The sequence below is a fragment of the Gossypium raimondii genome, chromosome 6 (assembly GCF_025698545.1).
Source record: "Gossypium raimondii isolate GPD5lz chromosome 6, ASM2569854v1, whole genome shotgun sequence".
In the NCBI taxonomy this organism is placed as follows: Eukaryota; Viridiplantae; Streptophyta; class Magnoliopsida; order Malvales; family Malvaceae; genus Gossypium; species Gossypium raimondii.
In genome coordinates, this window is record NC_068570.1 from 31,879,208 (window position 1) to 31,893,021 (window position 13,814).

General features: G+C 30.1%; 1 protein-coding gene across 1 annotated transcript; it reads left to right on the forward strand.

The window, feature by feature from the left end:
- The first annotated feature begins 6,974 nt into the window (after window positions 1–6,974).
- LOC105773282 (zinc finger BED domain-containing protein DAYSLEEPER) lies at window positions 6,975–11,300 on the forward strand. The gene is made up of 2 exons (XM_012595034.2): window positions 6,975–7,321; window positions 8,815–11,300. The coding sequence occupies exon 2, from the start codon at window positions 8,829–8,831 to the stop codon at window positions 11,067–11,069; it is 2,241 nt and encodes a 746-aa protein (XP_012450488.1). The 5' UTR covers window positions 6,975–7,321; window positions 8,815–8,828; the 3' UTR covers window positions 11,070–11,300.
- Window positions 11,301–13,814: the final 2,514 nt, after the last annotated feature.

A 13,814-nucleotide genomic window follows, 5' to 3' on the forward strand; every position in this document is an offset into this window, starting at 1 on the left:
AATGATTGTATATATTAATTAATTTTATATATCATTTAAAAATTTAAAAAGATATGTTAATATATCATTTAAAAATAAAAAATTCTGGTGACCAAAAATCATGTAGCTGGACCCTTTTAAAAACTCAATTTATAATTATATAATAATTTTAAAAAATCAAAAGTAATATGTTTTTCTTTAAATTAAATTATTATGAAAATTTATTTAAATAATTTAAAATCAAATTATTATAAGCCACAATAGGGATTTTTTATATGTAGAAAATAATGAATTTGTAAATGATGCAAATACACAAAAAAAAATTATTTCAATAAAGTAATAATAATTTATTAATTTTCTCTGCTTTTCCTTCTTACCTTTCTTTCCCCACGTTCCAAGCTTCCAGCCCAACCCACAAACCCAAAAAATTGTCAAAGTTAACCTTTGAGAGTAGTAAATTACTACGCCCTAAACAGTTGTCATGTTTTGAAGATTAAACATCTAAAGTGCTGTAGATGTATATATTCTTTTTATCTATTTTTAGATTTTGAAATGGATGCTTTGAATAAGATAAAATATAGTAATCTAGTAACTAAAAAGAAATATCATGATAAGTAATACTGAGTTGGAAAAAAAATGTAATTTTTGAAAACCTTGAGGTAAATTTTCAATTGGTAAAGGTAGAGAGTGAAATTATAAATTTATAGTTTTTTTATTCTATTCTATGAGCTCTTTATAACGGTATGCTATATGCTCAAAATGAATGAGTGATGAATGAGAAATTGATGCTCAAAGTAAGCCACTTGTGAATATTTGTTGAAGAAAAGAAAAGCTTAGATCTCACATTGGTTAAATACCAAGTGTGAGATATGTATATGCATGAAAACCCACTTGAGAGTTATTGAAGGACTAAGCTTGAAATCTTGTTTTGTGAGCATGCGGATGTGAATCCAAATCTATCGGAGTTGAGGGTACACTTGCATAAAATGTTGGGCCCAAAAGGTGTTTGCCGGATATTTTAGCCAAATACGAAATTAATTACTACTGCCGAGATCATCTTGTTATTGTGTACTATGAAAACAGGCCTCAACATCTAGTAAAACTCGATTTTCTTGTTGATTTTGATTTTCCAAAGTCTTGTTTATTTAATTGTTTTGAATATGATGTTTTAAATAAATATAAATATAGATATTTATTTAATTTGTTTTATTTAAATATGGTGTTTTTACATAAATATAAATATTTTAAACTTTAAAAATTATTTTAATTAATTATAATATATATTTAAAAAATTATTTTATTAAAACTATTTAATTTTAAAAAATATAATGATATTCATATTAAATACTTTATATTATTTAGTTTTAATATAATTATTTTTAATTTGTAAAGTTCCATTAGCCTAATTTTTTTAAATTAATTATTTATCCAAACAAAATAATTACAAATCCTAGCATTTTGAATTGACGAATTTTAAAATATTAGCATTTTAAAATTCTCAAAATTTTAAAATTTTCATCCAAACACACTCTTAAAAATTATAAGAGGAAAAAGCACATTGAAATAAGATATATAAAAATTGTAAAATGTTGAAGTGACGTATAATGAAAAGTGGCAAAATAGAAATGAATTTTTATAAGTAAATTCATTCGAATTAAATAATCGAAAGGATCGAAAATTTCTTAGGCACCAAATGTGAGATCTCTTATATGAGATCATTACAAGTTTGGTTAAGGGGTGCTACACTAGAGGAGAATGCAACAAGATGTTCTTAAATCTTAACGAATTAATTGTATAGTTACCCAACTCATTTAGATGTACACCAACTATTAAATTACCTATAAGATATTAACCAACTTTAGTGGGGGATCGATGATAATGACAATTAACAGTTTAGTTAATTCTTACAAGTTATACACCAACTAGAGAATTCTCTAGATGCATGTAAGCTATACATCATCTCAGGATATCTAAACATTAATGACCATATTAATTATAAACCCAGATTGATAGATTCTTAAGTCTTATTAATTGAAGATTTCTCATCCACCAAACTTCTATGAATTCTCTTTAATAATTACTTGTGATTTTACTCTCTCTTTCTTAGTTAGACTTCTTTTATTTGTTTCTTTGGTTGTTCTTAGTTTTAGATTTGATATTTGGTGAGTTTAATTAATTAAGTTGTGTATGTGTTTCCTATTTATTTGGTTGGTTTTAATCTCTTTGTTGTTTGATAATCAAAATAAATCTTTTCATCAAATTATTTATTATAATTTATTATTTTACAATGATCTTATATACTTTGTGTGTACTTGAGGAAAGTGATAACTATTTTAGGCTTTAATTTTTATTATTATCATATTTGTTACTATTTTCATCATCATTCACAAAACCATGGGAGAGTGCAGTAACATGAGATCATAACTAATTTTTCAAATTAGTGGATAGTTTATAATAGAATGCATAATCACTAAAAAATTATTTATATAAAATAAAAATTATTATATTAATATTTGACTTGTAATTCAATATATTATATTTTATTGAGTTTACACCATTTGATTTATGATATTAAACTCAATCATCCTTCGATAGAAAAAGCCTCAACCAAACATTTTATTTGGGTAGAATCAGAAAATCTATTTATATTAATAAAAAATACTTTTTAATAGTTATTGATTAATTATTTAATAATTTGATATTTTCTAGAATTTTATGAAAGTTTTCATGATTATAAATATATATTTTATAATTATAAATAATAAATTATAAGTTTTATATTTTAAATAATTTTTAATTTCATTTAGAATTACAGTTTAAAAAATGCAAAACTAATATTTTAGCTATAGTTTAAAGCAATACAGTCGGTTCCGCACCGATTTAATTATTCCAATCAATGCACACCATTTCAGTAGTAAACCGAAATGATCAATTCATTTTTTCACATTGATAAAATTTTCAGTTTATAAAATTGCATCGGCTCATTGCGCCCAATTCCAATTTTATCATTGGAGTATCATGTAACATCTGGTGCATAAATAATATTAAAAATATTTAAATTTACTATTTTTACCATTATAGTAATAAAAAAATTAAGTTGTTAGAGTTTATTGACTTTAAAATTAACAAATAATAAAAATGAAATTTTATATATAAAAAGTAAAATATTTAAAATGTAAAGAAATATAAATTTCATAAAAAATTATAAAAATTATTGTACCAAAAGAAACATTTTATAATTTTTCTATAAATTTTATTGATTTTATTTTTTTATCATTTTCATCACATGTCACGTTGTGTTACGACATATGATAACTTTAATTAAAAAAGTTATGAATTGTTAACTTTAACGATCAACAGTTAAAGTTAATTGGTAAATGGACTTTTGATGCATTTTATAAATTTTATTATTTTTATAAAATTTTACAATTTTATTTTTTTGCAGTTTTATAATTTTTTCTAATTTTAATAAATTTCAAAATTTTAATATTCTTATTAAAATTTAATAATTTTTCCAAAATTTATTTTTTTACAAATTTTTTCTAATTTTTAATAAGAGCAAGGGCTTAATTGCTATTTTGAAAAATTTTGAAGATCTTTTGATGCATTTTGAAAGTTCAAGTACTTAATTGAGTGAAAAAACAGAGGCTTAATTACTTTTTTGAAAAAAATTGAGAATCTTTTGATGTATTTTGAAAGTTTAAGTTCTCAATTGAGTGAAAAAAAGGGCTTAATTATTTTTAAAAAAATTGAGAATTTTCTACACCATTGAGCCTTTTATATATTTAGTATGAGATGATCTTATTTTAAATTGATTTTTGAATTAAGTTGTGAGAATATTGTTGTTTAACAGTGTGCTATGATTTTTTCTTTATTTATTTTAAATTTGTTACGGGATGAAATTTTATTTGTGAAGTTTAGTGAAGGGTATTTTATATAATTGATTAAAGTTTTTATATTTGAAATTTATTTAATCTCGTTCATTTGATATTTTTAAATATTTTTAAAATTTTGATAAATACAAAACGATATAATACCTGCACGTATAAATTCTAATAAAAAACTAATACCGATTCGATATTGACTAGCTTAGAGGCAGAATTAGCTATTCACCTTAAGTTAATGTCAATGATATTTAAACTGAATTGGATCCTTCGGTTTAGGGGTGAGCATTCGATCGAATCGAATCGAATCGAATCGAAATTTTTCGAGTTAATCGATTTTTCGAATCTCATTTTATCATCCTAACTTTATTTGAAGTTTTCTCGAATCGAGTCGAGTGAGATGGAATTCGAATCGAATCGAATCGAATCGAATCGAATATATTTGTTCGAGTTAAATTTTAAAAAATAATTTTGGGTCCTTGTAACCGTTGTCACCCATCGTAATAAAATTTGTCCACCTTAATCAAATTTTTTATTAACTTTCATCACCTTATAATTTATTTATTAATTTTTATATACTGGTTAGCTTATTTATTTGCTTAGTTGTTTCAATTATCTTCAGATTCTTGTCACTATTTATTTTGAAATTAAAAATATATTAAATATAAAATATGATTTTTAATAAAATTTATTTTAAAAATAAAATGTGAAATTGATACCAATATAAAATTTTAACACGAATATTTTATGGTATAATTAAGAATTCAATTTTAATATAAATATTCAATATGACTAAACAATTTAATAATATAAATAATATAAAATGTGAAATTTAATTTAATAATATAAATAGTATATATAAATAAAATTATTACTATTTATGTTTAGTGATTTTTTGAATAATTTTGATTTTTATTTGAGAGTAAAGGGTGAGAAGTAAAAGTTTAGGGGAAAATAAAAGTTTTGGGGAATAAAAGTTTGAGGAAAGTAAATAGGGGGAGTAAAATTTTGGAGGGAAAATATTAAAAAAAAATTGGAGGGGGGAGGGTTTGGGGTAGATAGGAGGTGGGATGGGAAGAGAATAAAAGTTTTAGGGGAAAAGTGGGAGAAAGTAAAAATTTTGGGGGAAATTAAAAGGTTTTGAGGGTTTTTGAGAGTAAAATTTTGAGAAAAAGTAAATGGAAGAGTAAAATTTTGGTGGGAAATGGATTTTGGGTAGATTGGGAGGTTGGGAGGGGAGGGGAGGGGAGTAAAAGTTTCGGGGGAAAGTGGGAAGGAGTAAAAGTTTTGAGGGAAAAGTAAAAAAGTTTGGGAGTTTAGGGTAAAAATGTAAAATATTATAGTTTGATATTCGAATTATTCGAATTATTCGAGTTATTCGAATTTGAAAACTCAACTCGATTCAAACTCGAAATTCGAAAAAAAATTCGAGTTGATTCGAATAACTCGATTAACTCGAATAACTCGATTCGTTTAACTCGAAATTCGATTTTTTTTCGATTTTTTCGAGTCGAATCGAGTTTTGCTCACCCCTACTTCGGTTAGATTGAGAATCTGTCCGAACACTAGAAAAAACCGTTTGAACCGTGAACTAAAAAATCGGTAAAAAACCTGTCCGACCGGTTCTTTCGTCTGCGCAAGCCGATAAAAACAAACAACCCGAGACCCACCCCCTCCCGGGCAACCACCACTCTCGTCACTCGTCCATCCGGCCTCTCTGACTCTCTGACTCTCTCAACCTCTCTTCACTCTTTAGTCTCCAATCTCCCTCCACCTTCCGGCTTTCAGCCTCCAGTTCACCCGCCTTTAGCCGTCTGCTTCTCCGACGACCGTCCCTGCTGAAAAATGAGAAAGTCAGAAAGACAGGTTTGGTGGTAAAGGACAAATGAGAATTGAAAATAGTTAACGATAATAATTTTTTAGGTTTTCGTACTTTATGACAACCCGAGACTCACCCCCTCCCGGGCAACCACCACTCTCGTCACTCGTCCATCCGGCCTCTCTGACTCTCTGACTCTCTCAACCTCTCTTCACTCTTTAGTCTCCAATCTCCCTCCACCTTCCGGCTTTCAGCCTCCAATTCACCCGCCTTTAGCCGTCTGCTTCTTCGACGACCGTCCCTGCTGAAAAATGAGAAAGTCAGAAAGACAGGTTTGGTTGTAAAGGACAAATGAGAATTGAAAAGAGTTAACAATAATAATTTTTTAGGTTTTCGTACTTTATGTTGGGTATGGCCTATGACTTAAAGTCGGTGGGCTGATTTAAATTAAACTTCAAAGCCTAGCCCAAAGTTTATTTGAGGTTTTTTTTTTAAATTTTAAATTATTATTATTTTATATTATTAAATAATAAATCAATTAAACTAAAAATAGATGGTCTGATAAATTCTATTATTAATCCAATTTTGAAAATATTGATTTACTTACCACTTCATCATTTTAATGAACGACTAACCAAAACGTTACAAATCGAAAGCATGTATCATCATATTATAACTTAACTTTTCTATAGTTAAAATTTGTTGATTGTTTTGAATGGTTAAATGTGTAATTTATTATAAATAAGATGCATGAGATAGCACTATAATATTTAAATAAAATTTATGGATATTGAATGAATTATTGGTGGATTCGATTGTTGAATTCTTTATTTTAGTTATTTACTTTAAAATTTAATTAGAAAACGTGATTGTAATAAATATATTTTTATCATTTCCTAATTACGTTCAGTCGGGAGTATTATAACCGTATATAGATAGATAAATATACATTGATGAATGATGATTAGAGTAAGGTTCGGTCTATCTAAAAAGTTTAATTTAGATTTTTGAATTTTCTGAGAAAATTAAAATATAATTGTTTAACCTACCCGTGAGTCATGAGAACCGTAAGCCGAGATGAAACGGTAAAAGGAACGGTCAAGATTAAACCAAGTGGGTGGCTGATGAAAAATACTATGGAACCGCCTTCACAGAATGAATGAAAAAAGAAAAATTAAATTTGGACCTTGAGAGAGTCAGTCAGTCCATATCCAATTACGATTTTTTCTCTTTTTCTTTTCTCATAAATGCCCCTTTCGCCCCCCCTCGCTCTCATTCAAAAGGCCTAAACTCGAGATCTTTTTGATTATATATAGTTTTAGCCCTAGCTACCCCAGCTCAGGTCCAATTCCAATTTAGGGTTTTGTTTTTCTCTCCCTCGCTCGAACAGCGAACAAACAAACAAACAAAAGCTTTAAACTTCAAAGCTCTGAACCTTTTTTTGCCTTTGGGTGCTTCAGCCCAATTAACCGACTTTGTTCTCCTCCTTCATCTTCCTCCTTTGCGCTTACCTCTGTTACCGGAAATTCAAATATATTATTATTTTAATTCCTTCGGTTTCCGGGAGAAAACAAGCCTCTAAATCCGTGAAACTGTTGTTTTGGATCTGCTTTCAGGGTTTTGTTGGTGATACAACGAGGTATCAACTATTTTTTTAATCCTTGATTTATTTATATGTTGGGTTTTGTTTATTTATGTCTAATTTTGCACTTTTAGAGTTTGTTTTTAGTTTTTTGGATCTGGGATTTATTGAGTATTTCTTTTTGTGAGGCTTTTTTTTTAAAAATTTATTCTTGGTGTTAATCAAAATTATGTTTCTTGGTGGTTTTTATATTTGGCTTATGTTTTGCTTCATGTGCATCTTCTAATCAGTTTTTCGCCTTTTTTTTTTCCACGTAATTTATTTCACTGTAATTGCTTCTTATGGGCTTCTTAGTGTGTGACACTGATAGTTATTTCCTTGTTTGTGTTGCAATGGGGTTTCATTGAAAATTTTTTCTTGGTAGAACTCATCGGATGAGTGTGGTAGGATTTATTTTTCTCGTTACATCCTCTGAGAAACAGTCGTTTTCTGTTACCTGTTTTCGTGGGTTCTCGTTTCTCAATTTATAAATGGTCAAACGACGGTTTTTTCCAGCACAAAGTCCATGTGGAAGGTAGAGATTTGGTTTTTATTGGACTGAGTGGTAAGGAGTTCAGTGTTCCTTAATTTCGATCTTGTGTGGAGAAAGTAGGTGCTAACAAAGGTTTCCTCCCATTTAGGTGCTCCAGAATAGGTTGATACTGGGGGTCTTAGGCAATAAATAGATAAATAAGAGATTTGGTTTTTGTGTCTTTGGGTTGGGGACCTGTGGATTTTCACTTCAGCTGAAGGCACTTTAGTCAAGTTGCTTATGCATATCCACTGGGCTTTTTGGTCCGTAATGATAAGGTTAGCTCATCAATCTGGGCATGCCCACATTTTTAGGTATATAAAAGCTGGGTTTGATCCTGCCAATTAGCAAGATATATGGGAGCAGTGGTTTTTATTTTTTGGTTTATTTAAGTTGTCTTTCATGTCCAGATGTGGGAATAAACTGGTCTTTAGACTTTGCAGCGTTGAGTTACCAAGTCTAGTTGATGTGTTTATCAAGTTCCAACTATTATTTTTCTGGCTAAAACGCATCTGCTTTGTTTACCGTAGACTCTTGAAGGCTTTTTGAATTCTAGGCTTGGCTTAGAATCATTTCAAGTTTGTCTTTTAACCTGAATGTTGTAGTTTTAATGTTCACTGTAAAGCCAGCTTCTCTGCATACCTTTTAATATTCAATTGCTCAGTTTTTTAAGCTATCTCTTCAAATTTGTCTGGTTACTAATATCTATCTGAGGATCATAAAAATTAGTTAACTCCTGCTCTTGTTTGTTATTTTGTAAATTTGAATAACTATTGTCTCGTAGATAATGGAAACATTCTAAGAAGCTTGTCATTATTCTATGATTTTTGAATCTAATGTGAATATCTAAACTTTCCTTTGGGTATCGTCAATAGTAGTATTCCCTTCTACTACAATATGCTGTCTTCATGGTGTCTGTCTTGTGTTTTTTCATTGACTTTTGGGAACTTTATCATCTTCTGTCTCATCTTTATTGCAGGACAGTACATTGAGATGGAGACTGCAATCATTCCGGTTACACCTATTACTCCTACAGACAACAATGACCTTGTTAGTTCCGAAGTACAGCCCAATAAACGCAGGAGGAAGAAGTCTATTGTCTGGGATCATTTCACTGTGGAGACCGTAGGAGATGGATGTATCAGGGCCTGCTGTAATCAATGCAAGAAATCTTTTGCTTACATTACTGGTTCAAAGCTAGCTGGAACTAGCCACCTCAAGAGACACATTGCCTTAGGAATCTGCCCGGTAAGCCGTCAGAGGAATCAACAGGCATCAGACACTAAAACTGCTAATGCCACATACGAACCAAGAAAAAGACAACGAGCAACTCCTGGATTTGCTAACATCCCTTTTAACCAGGAACGCTGCAACCATGAGATAGCTAAGATGATCATAATGCACGAGTATCCCCTCCACATTGTGGAACACCCTGGCTTTATTGATTTTGCTCGGACTCTTCAACCTCAGTTTAATATGGTGAGTTTCAATACTATTCAAGGAGATTGTGTTGCCATGTACCTGAATGAGAAGCAAAGGCTTCTCAATTTTATCAATGAAATTCCAGGAAGGATAAGCCTTACGCTAGATTTACGTATTTCAAATCAAACTGTGGGCTATGTTTTCATAACAGGACAGTTCATTGATATGGAATGGAATTTGCACCGCTGCCTGCTTAATGTAGTCATGGTACCTTCTCCTGATTCAGACTGTGCCTTACAGCAAGCTGTTGTGTCTTGCCTATCAGATTGGCATTTGGAGAATCGGCTATTTACACTTGGTCTTGATCAGTCCTTCTCAAATGTTAACATAAATCAAAACCTAAGAGCTCTATTTTCTGTGAGGAACCCTTATATGCTGCATGGTCAGTTCTTGATTGGAAATTGCTTTGCTCGTGTTTTAAGTCTTCTTGCACAAGAGGCACTATGGTCTGTGGGGGAAACAGTGAAGAAAATACGGGATAGTGTTAAGTTTGTGAAAACTTCAGATACTCATGAAGAGACATTTTTTGGACTGAAGGAACAACTTAAAGTCCCCAGCATGAAAGACATATTCATTGATGACCAAACAAAATGGAACACAACATATGACATGTTGGCTGCCGCCTGTGAACTAAAGCAAGTATTTCTTTGCTTGGAAACCTCTATTCCTGATTATAACATAGCCCCGTCAATGGATGATTGGAAGCAGATAGAAATTCTCTGCACATACTTGAAGCTTTTCTTTGATGCTGTCAGCATTTTAACTGGCCCAACATACCCGAATGCCAGTGCATTCTACCATGAAGTGTCAAAAGTTCAGTTGGAGTTGACACATGCAGCAATGAGCAATGACCCCTTCATCAGCAACTTGACCAAGCCTTTGAAGGAGAAGTTTGATAGATACTGGAGCGACTGCTTCTTAGTTTTGGCTATTGCCGTGGTAATGGATCCTAGATTCAAAATGAAACTTGTTGAATTTAGCTTCTCTAGGATATATGGTGATGATGCTGGAATGTGGATTAAGATTGTTGATGATGGGATTCATGAGCTCTACCTTGAATATATTGCACAAGCACTTCCTCCACCTGAAACATTTGTTGAAGAACGGAATGGGAGCATCATCCCAGAACAGAATGGGGGTGTCATCCTCAAAACCGAACCCCCTGAAGACGGATACCTACATGAAGAAGGATACCTTCAAGAGGAACAAACTCATGAAGCAGCTCCTCAGGAGGTATCCCATCATGAAGTAGCTCATCAAGAAGATTCCCATCACGATGTTGCTCATCGAGAAGTATCCGATCAAGAAGTAGACAGTCAAGAAATAACCCATCAGGAAGAAGCCTCTCAAGAGGTACCTTCTCAAGACCCCCTTATTTCCATTGGAGATGGACTTTCAGATTTCGAGGTCTATATCTCTGAGATCAGTGGTAGCCATCAGATGAAATCAGAACTGGATCAATATCTTGAAGAGTCCCTTTTGCCTCGGGTACAAGATTTTGATATCTTGGGCTGGTGGAAATTAAACAAGACAAAGTATCCTACACTTTCGAGGATGGCTTCTGACATTTTGTCAATGCCGTTTTCCACCGTTGGTCCTGATTCTGTTTTTGACACAGAGAGAAAAAAGATGGATAACTACCACAGTTCATTACGTCCTGTGACACTTGAAGCTCTCATCTGTGCTAAGGACTGGCTCCAGTATGGGGGACTATCCCAGAGTTGTGATGGAAATGTGAAGATGGAATTCTAAGTACAGATTTCGTTTTCATTCATCTGTTACAGGATACAGTAGGTAGGCCTCTTAGTGGTTGGTCTCGTGTCATATAAAATCCTTTTTCCCCCTCGTGTTTCCATGAGATGTTTTATAGGATTGGATTTAGCTACGCATATTATTCTTGGATTCTGTGAATCAATGCCTTGAGGTTCACATAAAGTTATCAATTGCGATGCTTCTTGTTAATGCATTTCTTTCTTTCTATAACATTTTGATTTGGTGAATGTAACCTGTTTAAAAATTGACCCGGTAATTTGGCAGGCGTGGAATCCATAAGTCCCCATTATTATGCTAAGTTATTATGTCCCAAAGTTTTGATATGTTAATGTTTGGTATTAGCCTACCTCAGATTTGTTACTTTTTCAGATTGCATCACTGATGAATTTACGATATTGACAATAATGAGTTACTCTCATTACGGCAGTTGTTTGTCCTGCTCATTCCTTTTTTAAATTATCTTTACTCTGATAAATAAATATTTCAAAAACAAAATGTTTTTTAATTTTTTTGATAATGATAATAAATTTTAATTAATCTCAAATTTTCAACAAAATGAAAATGTTTGAAGGATAATTTTAACTAATCTTTTGAAAATAAATGATTCTTTTATTAAATAGCTATCCTAATAATATAAATTATTATATTTGAGATTAAAATAAAAAATTAATAATTTTCAAAAAGCCGAAACTCTTATCAAATAAGTAAATTTTGTTCTGTACTTAATTTTTTTATCAATATTCAAACCAGTACTTATAAAGTTTAGTATTAAAATTTAATATTTCATTATTTAAATTTTAGTTCATTAATTTACATCTAAGTCAAAATTTAGGATTCAGTTAATTATTTTGATTTTTAGATTTATTTTTAGTTGAAATAATCACAAGTGTCATCATCTTTTTATTGCCTGAGTCTTTTCTCGATGATTTGAGGTGGTATTCATGTAAAGTCATTCCAACAATGTGGATTTCAAAATTTAAACTTGGTTCAAATGTTTGAGAAAGAAATTTACTTTCAATTCTTCGATCTATTTGTTAGTTTAATTTTAATTTTAATATGCGAAAATTAAGAGAAATTAATTTTACGGAACCTAATTTCCAACATTGTTATTTTTAAAATTTTATTTTAAAAATCAAAATATTATAAACAATTAAAGTAAAAATGGGATGGAGATAGAGACGAGTGTATGATATATTCAATATTCATGAAAATGAAAATAATAATAATTTTAAGATTATTCATTGTTGAGTCGAGGGGTCATACGATAGAGAATATTAATTATGGTGTCTTCCATTGCTATTTTAAGTTAATAAAATACAACATAGTTGAAAAACCAAATCAAATGATTATTAAAAATTAAAAGAATTAAAAAGAAAAAAGAAAAAAATACATTAAGGAAAATAAGTGGTTAAAAATTTTGGATTAACATTTAAGATTTAAGGCTTAAGTTTTGTCAATGATTTTTTCTCTCAATTTGTAATGTAAATTATAAAATTTACTTCAAAATATTCTAAAATATTAAATTAAAATATTTAGTATGTACCTTCTCTTTCGTATTTATAGATTATATAAATAAATAATTATCGATCTAGTTGTATTTAAAATAATTGATAAATAGGGAAGAGTTACATTTCAGATACAAGATCAACCATCTAAAATTTAGTCTCCCTTCTCTTTTTATTACCCTTTTCTCCCATACTTTCGACTTCTCTGAAGTCGGCAAATCTGGGAAAAAAAAAAAAAACACTAAGTAGCTATCAGTTCTTTATTGAAATTCTAATGCAAATTGTGTCAGAAATTTTGATGATAATGTTGGTCTCGTTTTTAAGTTTATAGCTTTTTATATTATTTAAATACTAAAATGTTTATCCGAAATTTGAAAAGTTTTAGATTGAAATTTTATATTAAAAGGGTTGAGCAAAAAAAATATAGGATAGACTTTAGCTTGAAGATTCAAAACTCAAGTCCAAATATTTTTAAGTTTGTAATATTTTATATTATATTATTTTTATATATTATGTAATTTATAATATATAAAATTAATTTTATAGTATATAATAGTACTATAATGTAAACATTAAAAAATGTTAAGATGATTATAAGTAAAAATTTTAATAAATAAAAATATATAAAATTATTAAATATTAAATGAAAAATAATATAAATATATTTTTAATTTTTTTAAAATAATATGGGTGGACTTAAAATGGGTTTGGGTTAGCTCTTTAGAACTATGGGTGGACTTGGATAAAATTTTAGGTCTATATTTCGTTTGGATTTCAATACAACATTTCATCCCGAGCGGGTTATTTAGATTTTAGAGGATATGTTAAGGAGCTGTGTAATTGAGTTTCGGGGAAGTTGGGAGGAGCACTTGCCGTTAGTTGAATTTTCCTATAACAACTATAACATCTCGAGAACGGTCCTGGAATATTTGGCCTTGCAAGTAAGTATTCGCCAGTACTTTGACGAATTGGGGAGTTCGCCAAAAGAATATCAGTAAGAAGTTTTCCAAGTGTTTCAACATTGTTGTATACACCAAAAGACATAGTAAGAGGGTTCGCCAATGTGTTTGGCGATACCAAAAGACACAGGTTGCAAAGAAGTACACGTTAGGAGGAACGATACCAGGGCTATGCCAAAAGATAGTGGAGCGATGAGCAATTATGCAAATAAAGAAAGTTAAGTGGCGAGTTCAAGATAGAGCATAAGTTGTTTAAACAA